Raw genomic sequence first — 20,669 nt, 5'->3', positions numbered from 1 at the left:
TTTTACAACCTACCACAACTGGCTGAGTTCTCCCTGCTACAAGCGCACATTATAAGTTCTACTTCCCTTATCAAAACGCTTACTATACTGTGTTACAACTGCCTATTTAATTGTTGTTAATGGTCTTTTCTCATTAGACTAGAGCTTTACATATATTTTTGAGTAGTCTATTTTTGTGTACTCACACCTCCTATAGTGCTCAGAGCACAGTGGGTACTCAATATACTTTAACGAATAAACAAAGTGAATGAATGAGATACTAAATTTAAGAAAATATAGTTGTTCCCAAATACCTGGGTACTTGGTGCCATATTGACCCATTCCAATTAATGCCAACTGAGATTCTTGCCAATACGATTCTATTAAGATTGTCTTCCATCCCTGCTATGGGATCATATATTTTCATTGTTATATCCCTAGTGGCCTACAACTTAATTAGTACTCAATAAATATTTTTATCTGGCACTTAATTAGTACTCAATAAATATTTTTAAAATGGCAAGTGACTTGTCATAATCAGAATCACTGCATTTATTATGGCGCTTTATCACTTACAAAATTCTTTCAAAATATTTCCTCTTTTTAAATATTTTGCCTAAGGTCATACAGTTAGTGTGCAATGAAGACAGGATATGACCCATGCTTTTCTCCTACTAGGCCAGGATGCTGTGTCCAAGAATAAGCTGTTCTGGAAGAAGGTCAAAGTGTCCCTTTGTTGCATCAAATTGCTTACTTCTCTGTGTCAGTCTTTGACCAGTGTCTGGCATATTCTGATGCCATCTTTATTAAAAGAAAATGGGCATACACTTGCCCTTTCCAGAATAATTACTTAAGCAATGTACGTTTTCTTAAAAAGTCAGTCCTTTTTTTCCTAACATACTCTTGTTCTACCAGGTTGCCAAAGAATTGGATTATGAAAACCCAGAGGTGCTTGCAGCTGGACATATCTATGAAATGGCAGTTTCAGTATGTGATGACCTATATCCGGACGATACAGGTAGGCTTGATAAGATTTCATAGGAGCAGTAAGTGCTTTTTCCTTAGACTCCTCACTTTAGATTTTAAAAATGTAAAGTTCACTATATTTGGGACAGTTTGGTTAAGTTAGGTGAAGGAGGAGAGGGGGAACTAGATAGACTTATGTTGGAAGCTGTCATTTGATCTGGGAAGTCTTTTTCACCTTATGCAATACGCAATTCTTTTTTTCCCTAATTTTTTAAAATATTTTATTTTTTTATTTTAGAGAGAGAGAGAGAGAGAGAGTGAAAGAGAGACAGCATGAGTGTGAGGGGCAGAAGAAGAGGGAGAGAGAGAGAATCTCAAGCCGATTCCATGTTGAGCATGGAATCTGACATGGGGCTCGATCCTACGACCCTGAGATTATGACCTGAGCTGAAACCAAGGGTTAGATATTTAACCGACTGGGCCACCCAGGTGCCCCAGCAATACACAATTCTATTCTTTTCTTTTCCTTTCCTTTCTTTTTCTTTTCTTTTCTTTTCTTTTCTTTCTTATTTGACAGAGATAGAGAGCATAAGCATGGGAAGCTGCAGAGAGAGAGGGAGAAGCAGGGAGCCTGATGTGGGGCTTGATCCCAGGACCTGGGGATCATGACCTGAGCCGAAGGCAGACGCTTAACCAACCGAGCCACCCAGGTCTCCCAGCAATACAAAATTCTTTTTTTTTTTTTTTTTAAGATTTTATTTATTTATTCATAAGAGACAGAGAGAGAGAGGCAGAGGTAGAAGCAGGCTCCTCGCTGAGCAGGGAGCCAGATGCAGGACTCGATCTCAGGACTCTGGGATCATGACCTGAGCTGAAGGCACATGCTTAACGATGGAGCCACCCAGGCTCCCAGCAATACACAATTCTTAAACACAGCTTTGCCTAGAGCTCCTTGGAGCGGGGAGTGGCAGGGACATGTAGAGCCCAGGTTTATACATGATACCTAAATGATTTTATGTCTAGTGTCTGAGTCCATTTGGGCTGCTCTAATAAAATAGACTGTGTGGCTTCTAAACAGCAGAAATTTCTTTCTCACAGTTCTGGAGGATGGAAAGTCCAAGATCAAGGCACTGGCAGATTTGGTTTCTGTTGAGGGCCTGCTTCCTGATCCTTAGATGTTTATTTTACTATAACCTCACGTGGCAGAAGAGGCAAGGGATGCTCCATGGTCTCTTCTGTAAGGACTCTAAACCCATTCATGAGGTTTTCACCCTTACGACCTAATTACCTCCCAAAGGTCCTCACCTCCTAATATGATCACATTGGGGGAATAGGTTTCAACATATACATTTCAGAAGGACACAAATATTCAGTCCATAGCGTTTAGTAATGCCAAATATCTCTTATCTGGAAAGAGCCAGATATTGGGTAACATATAGTTCAAACCTATAGGTAATTGGATGGTTTTTATTATTATTTTATTTGAATTATTTCACATGGTATAGGCAGATGCATTATTCATGCAAACCATGAGACACTTGCCAAATTCCACACCTTATTCCCTTCACGAAAGTGCAAAGAATAATCACGCCCTCTGCCATTTGGCCTTCTCATGATTACCCCACCATTTTGGGTCAGTTTATGCTAGAATGGGTACACTGGTACACTGAGGTTAAGTCCCCCAGACTGCATGGTCATACGTCCTTCGGCATTTGTGAATTTAACAGTCATGATTTTCCTAATTGCAAAACACTCTGAGGCACAGATTTGAATTGTGTGCTGTGGAGCCAGAGCAGGGTGCCTAACTTGTGAGCGAGCTTAGCCAACCACTTGACAACTGCTTCTTTCTGGCTATTGTTTTACAAATGACAATACACATTAAGTGCCCCCAAGGGTAATTTCCATGTTCGATTGCATATTACCACATTTTAGGAATGAATTTGTTGCTATAGGGGTATTTGTGAAAATAAAGATTCATAATTAGTGCCAAATGTCTACTGTATCTGGAAAGTATGATAATAAGTGATCTAGCAGGTGGTCAACATCAAAGATGTCCAAGAAGATGGTGGGTATTTGGGCTTAGAAGTAGAATGTCACTGCTTGGTGAGGGAGAGCCTAGAATAGGGGTTTTATCCCTTATGCCAGCTCTAATTCACCGGTAGTGGTTGCCTGATTATTGAGTTGAGGAGGATACTGAGGTTGCATCTGGAAGCAGTGTGAAACTTTTTTGTGGATATAGGAGGATGGAATGATGATATGCATCTTTATGTTTGCACCTGAAGGGAACTTAATGCTGAACTTTAAGCAACAGATCCAGAGCTCATGAAATCCCTCTTGACTCACTGATATGAATTTTGATGGGGCTAAGTTTCCAAATGGGATTTGTAGACTTCAGTGATCCAATGAGGTGAAGAAGTGATGTGTGAAGGGCAGGGACCGGTGCATGACAATATGCCCAGAAATGTTCTTGTTGTGCTTTCTCTGTTCTTTACTGCCAGAGTTTCATTGTTTCATGCAAAAGCCCATCACATAGCCCAAGGAAGAATCTTTGGCTTGCAGCTTCTCATCCTGATGGACTAACTAATCAAATGAAATCTACTCCTCTCATTAGACTTGAGCCTTTCTCCAATATGGAGGGAAAAAAATCTCTCAGGGTAATAAATCCACATCCTCTCTGGTCCTCACATCCCAACATACTTGCAGCAACTGCTCATAAAGGATGCTTGTAACACTCTACACGTGATTCGGTCTATTTTTATAAGCCAGCTAATTAGCACAATTTTGAGTCTTTATAGATGCAATAAAAATCATAGTATGGCAAAGCTATAAATGGCAACTGCCCTTGTAGCACATAAATGGAATTTATTGAAGGAAATATAGACGCTTTCACATAAATCACCTGTCTCCATGACCCGTGCTTCTTAACCTTTCTTGAGGTTGTGGAATACCTTTGAGATGCTGATGAAAGCTAGAGACCCTATTCCTAGAAAAATACACAAAATAATATATAGCTGAATATAAAAATGCCACAGATTCTCTAAAGGAAATGTCCTCGGATCCCAGATTAAATTTTCTTGTGGCATAGATTTGCAGGACAGACAATAAACAAGCGTTCTTCAGAACATGATTTTGACAAGATAATCCATGAAAAAAGGATTCCATGGTCAAATAAGCTTGGAGCAATGCATAGCTGGGGGTTAAAAATATGTAATGACATATCAGAAACCCTAAGAAATCTTGCCATAAAGAACCCTTTTTAACTGTGTCTAACTTAGAGTTTTGCATTTGACATATTAGCATCTCAGAGGAGACATTTTGGGAGATGTTGGCAGGCACAACAGGGTCCAATACCCCCTCAGCCACTTACCAGCTTGTGGCAGAAAACCTAACTCTGTGAACCTTAGTTTTTGCATCTCTAAAATGGGGGCAGTAATACTAAACCTGAATCAGTACCTTGCATAGGAAGATGATTATTATTTTATTTTTATTATGAACACTTTCCTATTTGCAATTTGCTTGCTTTTATGTTTAATCATCAAATTCCTTCTTTCTGTCAACTTTCTGATATGCTAGCTTGGGCTTGTTGGTCTGAAGTATAGAATTCCTTTTCTTTAATGCACAATATATAAGCACCTGTCTGAAATGAACAAAATGTAATAACTACTTTTTACTTAACATTTTATAGTAAGAAAAAAATCTTCTTGGGCATGATCTCACTTTGTCCTCATATACACACTATGAAGTAGGAGTTGAAACTGATGCTCTTCTTTTTTTATTGATGAAGAAACTGGACCTCTAAGAAGTTAAGCTAGTTCAAGCCCACAGAACATATATCAAAGTCAATTCTTGAACATGGGTTTTCTGAGTTTCTTTCCATTCTCTCTCCTAGGATACATGTATTTGTATATATATATATATATATATATATATATATATATATATATATATATATATTTAAAGACTTACTTATTTTAGAGAGAGGGGGAGAGAAAACACATGAGTGGGGGGAGGGGCAGAGGGAGGAGAGAGAGAATCCCAAGCGACTCCCACTGAGCAGAGTGCTGAACCCAACAATGACGTGGGGCTTGATCCCAAGACAAATCATGATCTTAGGATCCTGGGATCAAGAAATTAAGTTGAACACTTAACCAACTGAGCTGTCCAGGTGCCCCTCTTCTAAGATATATATATATATATATATTTATTTAATTTAAATTCCATTAGCCAACATATAGTACCTCATTAGTTTCAGATGTAGATGTAGAGTTCAGTAATTCATCAGCTGCATATAACACCCAGTGCTCATCACATCACATGCCTCTTTAATTCCCATCACCCAATTACCCCATCCCCCCGCTCCCCAGGATATATATTAAAAGCAGAATGTAGAATATAATATGCTGAGTCAAGAGTAACACCCGACAATTTCTCTAATGGAAGAGATTGAACTCATAAAAAATACAATAAAGTCTTTTGTGTAAAATATATAATTATACATTTATATACATTTATATGTATATCCCTTGTGTAAGATAAAATCTGGCACACAGTACATTATATACCTTTGACTAATTGCTTTGTCTAGCACCAGAATTAATTTGCGTTCCTTGGGAATGCAGAGTCTGGGAACAGGGATTGTTTGGGAGCAGAGAGAATCTCACCATAGTTTCAAAATCCTCCACTAAGCCTGTTCTTAGCTTGTTTGTAGAATAGAACCACCACCACAACAAGGTGTTTATTCACTCTTCAATTTTATGTAACGGTGACTTTCACTGTAGAGATTGCTCCTGCCAATGATTTCAGTCCTGTATTTAAAGCTACACATTTCATTCACTGTTCTGGAAGCTTCAGGAGGTAAGAGATCCCTTGCTTCTATGGTGTTAAAGTATGCACAAGGAAACTCCAATCAGATCTCAAATGAGTGACCAATGGAAAAGAGCATGTAAGTTTACAAAACACAAGCATTAGTAATGCCCTCAGTGCATCATCATGATGGTTCCTCAAAGGCTCTCTTGCAATTTGATGTCAGACCTAGGATTTTTGTAATGTCAAAAACATAAAATAATTTTATTTCCTTTCTCTCCCCTTTTGCCTCTGAATTAGGTCCCAGTGTAAAGCAAGTAGGGATAATGTGAGCACTATCCATACAATTTAGATCCCATGAACATCTGAGGTCTGACTTCAGGTCTGGAGTCAAGATCTTGGTCAAGGTCCTATCTCAGCTGTGAATTAGGTGTGAATCAGGACATAGTTGCTAATATAAACCAAGGAACATTAGATTTGGAAGGGACAGCAGAGGTAATACTTGTATTTTCTGTCGTCCAAGAAAGGGACCTCTCCCTTCTATAGCACCTCTGGAAAGTGGGTCCTCTGGCTTTGAATACTTTAAGTATTCAAAATACTTTGGCTTGAATACTTTAAGGGATGGATGGAACCAGTTGTGTGCTGGAGTCAAATCATACTGGCATACAAGAGCCAATTATTAAATTTTCATAAATTTTATGATCTGATTATTAATAATTACCATTAAAAATAAAATTATATAAGTTTAGTTACATAAACATAATATATTAAAAACAAAATTAGTAAAAACTCAAAACTCAGCATTTCCTACTTATGTTACTACATTTTACTATTACCTGCACCCTTAAGGTTATTTATATTTATTGGGTCTACATGGTGAAGTTCCGTGTATAGAATGGTGTGCTTCTGTATCTCTTCTCCAACTTAGTGTCATTATGTTGATACCTTAAAATTGGCAATGGTGGGAGTATTTATACCATGGGAATAGGCAAATACTGCATATTGGGGCTTGATTTATTATTTTTCTTTGATTATCCAGACTTAAAGTGATAGAAAAGAGAAAATGTTAATAATGCAGATTAAACTTAAAAGTCTATTGTGTCTGAGGCTATAATTGTATCACAAAAATTGTGGAAATATTTTTCTAGCAATCAAAAACTATAATCCAATTCAGCAAATAAATCATTCCCATCATTGATGAACTAGTGAAGATCTGACATTGGTTCACTTTTGCCTACTTTTTAACATAAAGAAAAACATCAACTACCATTCGTTTGTCAATTCATAGTTCGACTGTGGATAGAGAATTTGGCAAAAATCAATGAAAGCCCTTCTTGAGAATCAACGTCTATATGGAAATTCACAACACAGAGTATTGTATATTTTATTATTGTTTGTAAATTTTATGTTATACATCTTTGTATCAGTAAAATTTATACTAAGCTTAAGTATTTATGTAGCTATATATTCATACACTGACACACATTCTCTCTCTCTCTCTTTTTTTTTTTCCCCCAGAGAGCTGGTTGTTAAATATTTGCCAGCATATTGCTTGGAGGAACCTACACCACTTCAACCCAGTTTATTCCCCTGTTAGGCAATTATATGTGTTAGACAATTGTTGTGAGGAGAGACTAGGAAATAAAAAAATCTACGTATTTAGATTTCAGTGCTTTGTTTGCTTCACCATGCAGTTTTAGACAAGTTCTGAAGCTCTCTGTAAATTTCATACATGCCTATTTATATCTTAGTTCTGGAACATAACATGGTTGAATCTTACAATATATGACTAGACAACTACAGAAAAGTTGAATGTAAGCTAGTATTATAAGTTATTATAAACAGGATCCTGGCTTTTTTCCCCTCATGGAGTTTTGTTATCATTTCAGAAATACTCAATATTGATTTCTGAGTAACCTTTCATTGATAGAGACTCATTACCATAAATTCTTTCCTCCCTTTGCATTCTCTCAATTCTGTGGTGGTCTTCTAGCTCTAGGGAGTTCTAGAGTTAAAGGTGCATTATGATGAGGCTTTATGCATAAGTTAAGTAGTTCACAATTTTCTAATTATCCCCATGATTATAAATTGTAGATCTGGGGGCACCTGGGTGGCTTAGTCTGTTAAGCGTCTGCCTTCGACTCTGGTCATGATCCCTGGATCATGGGTTCGAGCCCCACATTAGGCTCCCTGCTCAGCAGGGAGTCTGCTTCTCCTTCTCCCTCTGCTTGCTGCTCCCCCTGCTTGTGCTCTCTCTCTCTCTCTCTATGTGTCAAATAAATAAATAAAATCTTTAAAAAAAATTATAGATCTGGAGCAAAGCATCAGCTTTGAGGATCCCTGAAGGAAAAGACCCAATGCCTTTGTCCCTTTATCAAAGGGAGTCCATGACCTTCCAAAGCTAACAACAACCAGCCTAGATTTAAAAATAGAGATGCATTTTAAAAAATAGACTATTTTTTAGAGCAGTTTTAGGTTGATAACAAATTGAGCAGAAGTTACAGAGATTGCCCATGTACCCTCTACCCCCACACATACATACCCTCCCCCACTGTGGGCATCCCCCACCTGAATAATACATTTATTGCAATCAATGAACCTACACTTATACATTATTATTACCTGAAGTCCATAGTTTACATTAGGACTCACTCTTGCTGGTGTACATTCAATGGATTTGGATAAATAAATAATGACATGTATCCACCATTATAGTTCATACAGAATAGTTCCACTGTCCTAAACATCTTTCATGTTCTGTCTATTCATCCTTTCCTTGCCCCTAGCCCTTGGAAACCCCTGATATTTTCACTATCTCCATAGTTTTGACTTTTGAGAGTGGCATTTTTTAAAAATTTAAATTCAATAAGCCAATATATAGTACATCATTAGTTTTTGATGTAATGTTCAGTGATTCATTAGTTGCATATAATACCCGGTGCTCATCACATCATGTGCCCTCCTTAATGCCCATCACCCAGTTACTCCATCTCCCCACGCCCCGCCTTCCACAACCCTCAGTTTGTTTCTGAGTCAAGAGTCTCTCATGGTTTGTCTCCCTGTCTTATTTCTTCTCATTCAGTCTTTCCTCCCTTCCCCTATTGTCCTCTGCACTATTCCTTATATTCCACATATGAATGAAACCATATGATAATTGTCTTTCTCTGATTGACTTATTTCACTTAGCATAATATCCTCTAGTTCCATCCATGTCGATGCAAATGGCAGGTATTCATCCTTTCTGAAGAGTGGCTTTTTTTAGTGTTTTATGGGAATCAAATGTTTTATGTCAGTTTCTTTTCCATCTATCCAAATTTATCCTGAAATATAATTTCATGTTTTGAAGGTAAAACTCCCTAAATGTACTGAAGATGTCTATGTTTTCTTAAGCATAATTTAGTACTTTCTTGATGGCTGAGGAGAAAGATTTTCAATTACAGCGCTGTTGATTTGGAAGAACTGGAAAGATTCAAACTTTTTATTTACTATAAGAAAATTGGGGCTGGTGATAGAGATGGGCCACACAGCTAGTGAGTGGCAGAGATGATGCTGAATGCAGAATTCCAAACTCCTGGCCCAGTTCTCTGTTAAGTAGTCCAGGCTGTTTTCCTTGAATGGATTTTGATGACTCAGGTCACCAGAAATCTGAAAACAAGCTCTGAGAATGCAAAGAGATAAGTGGGTCATCCCTATGTGTACTATTCTCCAAATAGCTGGCTGCGGACCCTCTGTCCCAGAGAGAAGACTTCTAGGTCTTCATAAGGGAGCAACATGATGTAGCAAAGAACCCATGAGTGTTGGACTCAACTAGAAGTGGGTTCAAATTCTGTCTTTGCCACTGTTAGTCAAATGACCTCAGGCAGGTCACATAACCTCCACCTGCCTTCAAGTTCTCATCTATAGAATGGAAATTACAATGACTATGTCACTGAGTTGAGATGAGGTTTAACTGATAATTGTATGTATGGAAACTACATGATACAAACCAATAATAGCCCTGGCAGCATTGCCAGTAGTAATAGTAATCATAATAATTAATAATAACCACTAACATTTATTGAATACCTACAATGTGCCAGAATTTCCTCTTGCTTTTCTTCTTCTTCTTCTTCTCCTTTTTTTCTTAACCATTCCTGATCTTCCTACCAGAGTACATAAACTGGATGAAATTAGGGAAGTGTTAGTGTTTTGAGGCCATTCTCATCAGAGGGGACAAAATCTTCACAACTCAGTGGCAATTTGCTTTAAAGGAGGAAATTGGAAAATTAAAACTACTCTGAAAACAAACACTCCTCAGAATTTCAAACATTTAGCCTGTAGACCTTGAGGACATTAAAAAATCCATTATTGTGGAGGTCTTTTCTCATGCTGTGTTGGTTAGCCCAGAGGATTGGAGTGTGCCTTGAGGACTACATAAGGTGATTTATCTTAACTAAACTATGGGAATATGTAACCTTTAAAGTAAAATAAATTTTTTCTGATGGTATGTGATGAATAACTCAATCGCTCATTGACAAAAGGCTTCTGCAGGGAGGTAGGCATAGACAAAAACAAAAAACAAAAAAACCTTTATCAGAAATGATTTAGAAGAAAACACAAGAAAATTAAATCATGCAGTGTTGCCAGTCACAAGGGGAAACATATTTCATTTCCCATAGATTTTGATGAGGAAGTTTGGCAGAGTTGCAACATTTCATAATTACTCTATTTTAAACTTAGCTAAAGATGTTCCATATTGCTTTTAGTTCTATTGAGGTTAATTTTACACCTACAGAAGAATGAGCTTCCCACTAGATTTCACCCAGGTTTTCAATGTGAAAATGACACCATCTTTGTCTAGGTATACGTGACAGAGATGGTTAACTTACCTTTAATCTCTTTTGTGTGGCCCTGTATCTGTTGTGACAACTTTCACTTAATAATGATGCTTTTCTAGAAGCAATAGTTTGGATTTTTTGTATTCCGGATTTGCCATAATGAAATAGTAAGTTCTTTTCACAAATGGGTCTTCTTTGTTCTTGGTATTATGAGTTGTATTCAACTCATTGTCAGAGACTGGTAAAGGAGAATGCAAGCAGAGAAAGAAATCGTGTGAGATTGATGTGGTGGGAACAGTCCATGAAATGGTTTCTTCACCATAATTTTTCATTCCTGATTATCAGCAACCAAAAAGTCCTATACATGTATTGGTTAGCCTAGTCACTGTGTGGTGGTATTTATCTCACTAAATGGAGGAGAACAACTATCTGCCTGCAGTTTATAATCGAGGCAGAAAATGAGGAGTAAATCTGTTGTATCATGTATCTATCACTATACGTATGCTATGTAATGAAACCCACAAAAATTAGAGTAATACAAGCATTTATTTAGCACATGAGTCTGAGAGTTGGCTGTGCTTGCTCAAAATTATGGGGACTAACTCACTTTTTGCTGGTCTAGCCTGGCTTCCAATGGGGTGACAATGATTTGACTCCCTCCAACAGGTTAGTCTAAGCATGTTCTCAGGGCAGAGGGGAAGTGTAGGAGGAAGGCAAGCATAATCACACAAATGTTTTTCAGGACTGTCTGTGGCCGGTTTGCCAATATCCCATTTAACAGAGCAAGTCATATGGGAGGACGTTAAGGTTCAGGGCAAAGAACATGGAAAGGTACGGAATTTGGGCTTATTAATGCAGTCAATCTACCATACCTAGCTTCCTTCTAAAAGATTATTTGGGGGGACTACACACTGGAATTATAGCAAAGTGATTAAAAATATATAGGCTGTAGATTCAGCAGACTCAGATTTGAATCCTGACTCCACCATTACTAGCTCTGTGACATGGGGCATATTGCCTAACACTACTGAACTGTATATTCCTTATCTGTGAAATGAGGACAGTAATAGTACATATAAGGCTGTTGAGAAGATTCAATGAGATAATGTGTATAAATAATTGCTAATTCTTATATAGCATTTACTGTATATTGGGCACTATTCTATGTGCTTTATATATTTTAACTCATTTAATCCTCATAAGTCTATATGGTAGATATGTTATTATTCCTAGTTTGTAGATAAAGAACTCATGGAATGAGTTCCATGGGGGTTACAGAATTTTCCATTGAGTTACAGCTAATAAGTGACAGAGCAGAGAAGTGGAACCTAGGCAGTTTGGTTTCAGAGTCCATCTTGTGAACCATTATCTGATGCTAATCTTAGCATAATGTCTTATAAGAAATAAGCATGCAAAACATGTAAGCCAATTATTATTATTATAAAGTTATTGTTAACGCATATCATTTGACTCATGCCATGTCATTTAGAGTGGAAGAGAACTGTCTGTAAATTTGCCTTTCATCGTGTAGAGTTGGGCTTTTCAAACACATTTCACTGTCCAAATGGATTCAGATGACCCCTTCAGGGAACTATAATACTATTTGGAAGGCAAAGACATGGTAAGCCTGTTAAAGTAGTGTATCTGCATGACAAGAATGAACCTTAATGCATGTTATTGGCAGTTTTCTACAAAGTTGGAAGAGTGACTGCCATTGATGAAGACTACCCGCCAAACTGTATGACATACAAAATAACCAGTGGAGCAATCTGGTTTATACAAAGGTTCTGGATTTGCCCTCTCTCTGGAATGATTGAACTTACCATACAGCCAGACTATGAGACCCTGAAGCAATATAAGCACACTGTGGAAGGTGTGGACTGTGACAGATTTTATCCTCACATGGTGATGACCATGGCAAATAGAGAGCCCTGGGTTTTGATATATTACAGATGATTTTTTAAGTTCTAACTTATTACAATTGAAATGGTCAAACAATGACAATGTGAAATGGTCATATAATAACAACAATAATTCTCATGAGATTAAAAAATATATAATATTAGCAAATATGCCTCTACCACTTACCGTGTTCCTCTTTTAGGTACATTTTATATATTGATGTAGTTCATCTTCACCTTAAATCTTCAAGGTGGGCAATATTATCATCATTTCCATCAGACAGATGATGAAACTCAGGCGCAGAGTTTAGGATTTGTAGAACCATACTCAAGCCCAGGCTGCCTCTCACTGGGAGGTGATGTTTCCAATGAAGGTGATGTTAACCAAGGTAGATCCTTTTGGCATCATAATGGGAAAAGTGTGGTCTTTAGATTATTTTAGCAACATCAAAGGACTCTTGAAAGACATCAGAGTGACCAGTGCTATAAGGATGATGTGGCATGTGTTATTAATGACTATAAGGTTTTGCCACTGGTGTAGAGGCAGAAGTAGGATTGAAGAATTGTAAGGTCCCCATCCAGCCTGATGGCTCACTGTACATTTCCCGTTACTGTACAGAGCCCCTGGCTTGCTGCTTATGTGGTCATTAGGTTTCCTGAGTGTGTCATTGTGAGGCAAACTCCAGACCCTTTGGCATCAACAGAATGACTTTCACAGGGACTGAACTACAGTCATGTGGACAGGATTATGCAGCTTGGTTGTCTCAGGAAGACACCTCTGAGAGTGATCTTTATACCTATGTACCTGTGGCAATTTTTCTTGTAGAAATTTATGAACTCCCAGAATTGTATAGAATGACACTACTTGCAATTATCATTCACTTATTACAAGTAAGAAGAGGGGAAAACAGGTAATAAAAAACAACTTCAAGTGACTCTGTTCTTACAAAAAAGAATTTGATAAAGCAGGAACTTGTTCATTCCCTCTTTCTTTCTTTTTTTAAAAGATTTTATTTATTTGTTTATTTAAGAGAGAGAGAGAGAGAAACAGAGAGCACGTGCATGAGTGCACAAGGTCGGGGAGGGGCAGAGGGAGAGGGAAAGGCAGAGAATCCCAAGCAGATTCTGCACTCAGTGTGGAGCCTGGCATGGAGCTTGATCTTACAATCCATGAGATCATGACCTGAGCTGAAATCAAGAGTCAAATGTTTAACAGACTGAGCCAGGGGCCCCTCCCCTCTTTCTTTTAACAAATATTTACTAGGTGTTTACTCTGTGCACAGCATCTTGGCTCACAAAGAAGCATAAGACACCATATATGCCTTCAGGAAGCTTAAAATTTTTAACATGTGAAAACTTAAACAGCCATATAGCAAGTAAATTGATGATAGATACATGTGACTTTCAAGTTCAGAAAAGGGAGATAGTTCTTTAGACTCCAAAGTTGGGGAATCCATCATCATTGTCATCACCAACATCATCATCACCCACCCTCTGAGAACCTAATAAAGGCCAAGTACTGTGATAACTCATTTAATCTTCAAGGCCATCCCATGAGGTAGTTACTGATACTCCCTTTTACAGGTAGAGGAATTTCGTTTCCAAGGTTTAGAAGTTAAGTCACGTATTCAAGTTTACCCAGCTAGAAGAGGTGGAAGGATTAACTCTGGGCACTTAATCACTAAATTGTGTCTCTAATCCATCAGCAAATTCTGTTATCTCTACTTTTAAAATATATCTGGGGCACCTGGGTGGCTCAGTCGGTTAAGCATCTGCCTTTAGCTCAGGTCATGATCTCAGGGTCCTGGGATTGAGCCCCATGTTGGGCTCTCTGCTTAGTGAGTCTGTTTCTCTTTCTCCCTCTCTTTCTGTTTCTCTCAAATAAATAAATAAATAAATAAATCTTAAAAAAAATATATTTCCTAAATGCTTCCACTCTTCACCCGTCCACAGCCAATACCCTGGTTGTGCCGCCATCATCCCATCACAAATGTCCTATCCAGTTTAGCGCAGCAGCTTCCTAACTAGAATCTCCACTTGCACTTGTGCCCCTTACAGTCTACTTTTCACATAGCAGCCACAGTGATCCTCTCAAAGAGACAAGTCAGCCTCTTCCTCAAAGCTCTCCAGTGGCTTCCCATCCCACTTAGCACATGCTCCAGTGTCATTACAAAGGTCTGCAGTGCCCTGTGTGATCTGTACCCTGCCTCCCTCTTCTCGTTGAGCTCCTAGTTCTCTCTCTCTCTTACTTCAATACAGCCACATGGACTTCCTGCTGTTTCTTTAACACACCAAGAATGTTTGCCCCTCAGAGCCTTTGCCCAAGTCTGTAATGCTTGTCCTCCAGAGAGCCATGTGACTCACAGTCTCCCTTTCATCATATTTCCACCTCCAGGAAACCCACAAAACCCAAAACCCCAAAACCCATCTGTTGTGTGTGATGGTGAAATTTGGAAGCAACCACCTGTTCATTCTTAAGAGAGTAAGTAAAATATGGTAGATGCATACGATGGAATACTGAGGATCAAGAAGAAATAGAAAACTAGTTCTGCACACAGCAACATGGAAAAAGCGAGAAAATAGGGTGCTGTGTGAGAAAAGTAGCAAAGAGGAGCACCTGAGAGCACAATATCATTTATGCGAATCAAAATCCTATGATCAAACACCACGTATTCTGTGAGGATACGTAGTGGCTTAAGGACATGGTTCAATATGGGGAAGGAGGAAGGAAATAGAAGGGAGTAAAAGAAGAAAGGCCTTCTCTGAACACTCCATGAAAACAGCTCCATCATCTACTCTCTATCTCCCTAACCTGCAGAGTGCCAATTTCTGTATGACATTGCATAATATATGTATTTGTTGATTTATTACTTTGCTTCCTCCTTTAGAATATAAATTGCAATAGTGCAGGGACTCTGTTTGGTTTACTACTGTATCTTCTGTGTCTAGATCAGTGTTTAACCCAGAGCAAGTGTCAAATAAATATTTACTGGGAAAGGGGAACCTGGGTGGCTCAGTCCATTAAGCATCTGCCTTTGGCTCTGGTCATGATCCCAGGGTCCTGGGATGGAGTACCATGTCAGGCTTCCTGCTCAGCTGGGAGCCTGCTTCTCAATCTCCCTCTGTAGATCCCCCTGCTCACTCAGTCAAATAAATAAATAAATAAATAAATAAATAAATAAATAAATGAATAAATAAAATCTTTAAAAAAATATTCATTGGGATGAATATATCCCTCTAACAATCTCAGGAAAGGAAAGATTGAGATCTCCTTTTTACAGACGAGGAAAACAAGGTTAAGTCATTTGTACCCAACAGAGGATCTGGCAAGTGGAAAACCCAAGGTTTTAGTAAAGATTTCACAGGATTCTAAGTCCTATGCTGTTTGCATTATATCACACGTTCCCTAAAATCACATGAAAACCCCTCATATGTTAAATAGAACACATAGCTATATTCAATCTATGGAAGTAGCTTTAGAGAATGAACCATTACCCAAGAACTTAGCTGTGTTGTTAAAACATTACAGAAAACATTTAAAAAAGCTAATACTTGCAAATATGAGCACCCCAGGGATTCTTCTACGAATGTTATTGAGGAAGCTGTTACTCATCTAAGAGGTGGGCAGATAACCTTTCTGGGCTGACTGGCATTCCATCACTGACATTTTAAAATCCTTGATACTTTGATTTTTTTCCATGTAGATCACAGTTTCCCGGTTTATGGTATTTTAATTAAGAAAAGGTTGATAGCAGCCTCTAATTAAGGTCAGAACATACTCTGAAGTAATCATATTGTTACTAAAAAAAAAAAAAAATACTGTGCTTAAGAGAATGGCGCAGAGGGGGCCCCTAAGTTACAAAAGAGGAAGCAAACTCAGGTTCTGTTCGCCATTAAGCATAGATTTTTAAAGGTCTCAAGGGATTATGATTTTTAGAGGCATCATTTTTTTCAGCTTTGCTTTTCTTATTGTTATGTAATTTGTGAGCTTTCTGCTGTTCTTCTAATGAACCTGAAGTTCTCCCTAATGGCTACACCGAATGTCACGGCTGACCCAGGAATAATAAGCTGACTGACTCGTTGACTGACAGCCAGAACCCAGATCTGCAGGAACATTGCTTCAAACTCAAAATTCCAGACTTTTTATTTAATAATTCTAAATGATCTGTCCCTACCCAGATGCTTATTCCTGATTTTGTGTATAAATAGTCACATGATGTGGATGTGATGTTTCTTCTCCCCTCATTGCTGACAGGTCACCGTTGACAAGGATGATGAAGCACCTGTCTGCGCACCCTCTCTGTATAAGGAAGTCATTTTTGACAATGTTGTTGCTGGCACAAATGTCAATGGCTTCAAACTAAACTGCCACAACAGAGATTCACAGGATTTTGAAATGCACTTTGAGATGGTTTCTGGTGGATAATTTTATTATTTCTTTTAATCACGAGCTTGTGTAAAATTGACATTAGTTATCTCCTCTTCAACATGATATAATCTTAGAAATAACTGTGTTTATAAAGGTAAAGCTATTTCCATATCTATGGCATTAGGTTTCCTCAAGGAACTCTTTCCACTTCCACATGTCCAATCTCATTCCTCCTACGGTGGAGCTATCCGTGATTTCAATGGTGCTTGACAATCAAGAGTCCTTGGGCCCTGGGGGAAACACTGAAGGTTAAGTTACAGGAATGAAGTCCGCTGTCCACTGTACTGGCTGGAAATGGCAGCCACCATTCTGCATGATGCTAATACGGATTCACTAGGATAGATGCTTTTGACTGTATTATTTTTGGATTCATATAGATCCACATCGACTTCAGTCATCATTTTGTGACATGTGGAAGAAATTTATTGGAGACTAAATCTGTGCTGGGATATGAGTATATGTGCATAAGAGAGATCTGGATCGTCACGGAACTTGTTCACTACACTAGTAGTACTGTAAACAATTATAAGATTATTACATATGACAAGTTCTATAAAGGAAAACTCGGGGTTATCATAAGATAGTACAACAAGAAGTACCTAAAGTATGGAGGTCAGAGCTGCAGTCATGTGTCTGGGAATGGGAGCATGATCACTAACCCAGTGCCAATTAATTATAAAGACTACTTCAATGTCTGCTTCTCTTGCTAGATGATAAGTTTCATGAGGGTGGGAAACTATGTGTATCTTGTCTACAGAAGTGTCTCATAGGGCCATTGAGATTTGACTTGAGACTTAGTAGAAGCTTAGTAGGTATTTGTGGTCTGACTAGCCCGTTTGATACTGATCTAGACTAAGCTGAAGGTGGGGATAAAATTGCCCTGAGTGGAAGATAAAGGAAGGGAATTCAATTAGGTAGAGTAGTTTAATAATAGTGTGAAGTTTGCTGAACACATACGGGGATCAGGCTCATGATCTTAACCTTTAAAACAATTTTTTTTTCCTAACCAACTGAATTCGTTGCTTATAATATATAATTTCATAAATTTACTGCGCTGTATTTATTGACTTCAATGTTATTATAAGCCTTGTGTAGATATAGAAATTCAAAGAACAATAGAAATTTTATTTATTTACATATACTGTGTTTCCAAGGCAATATAAGATCGCTTGAGAAAACTTTCTAATGTATCTTAAAATACTTACAATTTTTGAATTATCCCTTTTAAAGGAAATGAGAACCATGATTGTGGATTTGACCCAACTAGGGGTTCAAATGCTCCAAGAATGTGAAATTAAGTTTAGAAATTGAAAAATTAAATTGAATTCTAACTGTGAAGAATCCTTTTAGCTTTGAATCTGGGCTGATCTGCTGTGGCAGTACCAGTATCTTGTGGTGCACATCGTGGATGATATGCCAACAAGCCCAGGACAGGCACCGCAATTATCGATATTTATGTGAAGAGGGCCAACATGTCACCTCCTCCAACCGCCAGTTCTGAGGTAAAGTTATAGAATTTAATTTGGGTTTATGTGTGAGGAATATTCTACTATAAATTCAAGTTTCATCTAGCAAGGTTGAAAGGCTACCCCATGGCTGCACCTTCATTCATATGCCTTCCCACTTGGGCGCTACCCCATCCAGCGACCAGACCACATTTTAGAGTGTGTATCTGTGAGTATAAAGTGTGGGGGTGAAAGAGAATTCGTGATAATTGCAGGTGGAGCATAGAGGTCCTCCACGCAACTGATTATATCTGAATGATCTGAAAGTCCTGCCCATTAGAAAGACCCAGTAGTCAATGCATCCTATCAGTTAAAAATCTCCACAAATGGGCACTTTTAAACATTAGTCTCTCATGTCCCTGTTACTCACAGTAACGGGCACCTAGAACGTGCTGAACACTGTATTACGAGGCTTATATTTGTCATCTCATCTAATCTTTGATCTAATCCTTTGAAGTTTAACAGACGCTTTGGTATTTAGTTATTTCAAAAGTAGATAGGCAAAACCTCTGAGGAACTCTAGAGTGGCTTCTATGTCACCCAAGGATAAAGTCTGATCTGTAGACTTTATGGTTAGTGTATTTTATTATCTTCTCTCCTTTGAAATAGAGGCGCTTTTTTTTACAACATGGATGATAAATCTTTCCACCAGAATATTTGATTTTCAAGAACACACTGTTCTCTCAAGCTGCACAAAAGGGTTTATCCTGTGCAGAGCAGATAATAAAGGCATACAAGCCTAAAAGAACCTCAGGTGCCACCTACTTCAACCCCTTGATTTTATAGATGACAAGGAGGAGGTCAAAGAGGAGAAATGGTTTTGTTCAAGTTCACAGAGCGGTCTTTGCCTATAATTCAAGTCTTCAGATCCTTAAATTGGTGCCTTTTCTAGGCTCAGGTGTTCCTCAGTATCACCTGTGGTGTTCAAAAAGTCTGTACATCGTGAGTCGATACTCCACTGTCTGTCTACGACCAAGGCTCTATGCTGACGCTACTGTGTGTAAACAGATGCTCTCTGAAAACATAAAATAACGCTCTGCTTGCTTTGAAATAATATTTCCCAGCCGGGAGACGGTCTGACCATTGTGTACACTGCCATCAACACATACAAATCCAGCGACTGGTATGTCCTTCTCATCTTTGCTCTGATGACTCTTTTCTTTGTTGGCTTGGTTTCTTGGGTATGTTTCCAGCTCTGGAGATATGGAAACATTATGGAATGCTGTTCTAAAATGGCCAAGGAAGGCCCCAAGCCCAAACCCAAGTATGTGACTTTTCTTTCTAAGCCCCTGGTGTAAAGAACTGAAATCAGTTGGGTTTGGTGATCCTACTCTGAGGGCTTCTGCCTCATTTTGCTTTTGAGGGGCACAGGGTAAGGTACTTGGCATGTGAGACTCAATGGTCCCTTTTACCACTGCTCCAAACCTAATCTATCTCGGAAACAGCTGGAGAACTTTCTTCAAAAAATGGCAACAGCGTACTCCTGGGTTCTACCTTTGAACATCTGAAACAGATTTTCTGTAAGGTTGTATTTTAAACAAGTCAGTTTGTGAGCAGACAGGCCAGACAACTCCCCATATTATTTTGAGGCAAGCAGTTCATGGGCAAGTGTTTGACAACCACTGGGAACTAGCCTGGAGATGGGTGATAAATCCAGGTACCCTTTCCATACTTGTTTTGAATCGATGTGAAGCTAAGCAGAGAGGTCAAAGAAATGAAAGGAAAATACAGCTGCTTTCATCACTGTCCAAAAATAATTCTTCAGGGTGCAGAATACCACGGCTTCAAAAATAGGGCTGGGTATGAATTTGTATTAATGAAGCAGAGATAATTTATGATTTAGTGAGGAGGGTGGAAATGGTTAATGAGACCAGTTTATTATTCCTCATAAAGCATTTAAAAAAATAGGGAGTGGGAGAGATGTGATAATAGTCATGTGCTGCAAAAAAATTGAAACTCTTTTCCGCCATGTGTTAGCATAATGAAGTTGATATTTTGTCAAATTTTCTTTTGATGCAGAGGAAGAAAGTATATTGCAGGTAAGACCCAGATTATTCATTGTCACATGATTATTACGAATTGTGCGATTTTAAAAAGCCACTTATCAGATACCCCCTTTTATTTATTTACTTTTTCAACAGGTAATAGAAATCAAAAGGAAAAGATCGCTACTGGAAATAGAAATAAAAAACTGGAGGTAGTAACAGTAAGTATAATTTTGGGATCCTACTGCAGTAGAAAAAAGAAGGCTGCATTTTCTCCGTAATTA

At 38.3% G+C, this 20,669-nt stretch overlaps 1 protein-coding gene across 2 annotated transcripts; it reads left to right on the top strand.

Moving 5' to 3' along the window:
- The first annotated feature begins 749 nt into the window (after positions 1–749).
- On the top strand, positions 750–17,942 carry LOC145717057 (cadherin-related family member 3-like). 2 transcript variants are annotated; one of them, XM_081803133.1, is made up of 3 exons: positions 750–997; positions 14,862–14,948; positions 16,722–17,942. In XM_081803133.1, the coding sequence occupies exons 1-3, from the start codon at positions 914–916 to the stop codon at positions 16,890–16,892; spliced, it is 342 nt and encodes a 113-aa protein (XP_081659259.1). In that variant the 5' UTR covers positions 750–913; the 3' UTR covers positions 16,893–17,942. The 2 variants fall into 2 exon arrangements, 1 of the variants encoding a protein (XP_081659259.1); XR_014140039.1 differs by lacking the exon at positions 750–997 and adding an exon at positions 11,216–11,396.
- Positions 17,943–20,669: the final 2,727 nt, after the last annotated feature.

Source organism: Leptonychotes weddellii, chromosome 1, assembly GCF_054177405.1.
Source record: "Leptonychotes weddellii isolate Sample4059 chromosome 1, ASM5417740v2, whole genome shotgun sequence".
Taxonomy (NCBI): Eukaryota; Metazoa; Chordata; class Mammalia; order Carnivora; family Phocidae; genus Leptonychotes; species Leptonychotes weddellii.
The sequence above is the reverse complement of the archived record's forward strand: the minus strand, read 5'-3'. Positions and strand labels throughout refer to the sequence as shown.

Excerpts from the sequence above, each read along its gene's own strand:
- LOC145717057 (XM_081803133.1), top strand. The coding sequence starts at position 914 with ATGAAAACCCAGAGGTGCTTGCAGCTGGACATATCTATGAAATGGCAG. Across the intron at positions 998-14,861 it reads CCTATATCCGGACGATACAG|GAAACCCACAAAACCCAAAA; the intron begins GTAGGCTTGATA and ends TTCCACCTCCAG. Across the intron at positions 14,949-16,721 it reads ACCTGTTCATTCTTAAGAGA|GTCACCGTTGACAAGGATGA; the intron begins GTAAGTAAAATA and ends CATTGCTGACAG.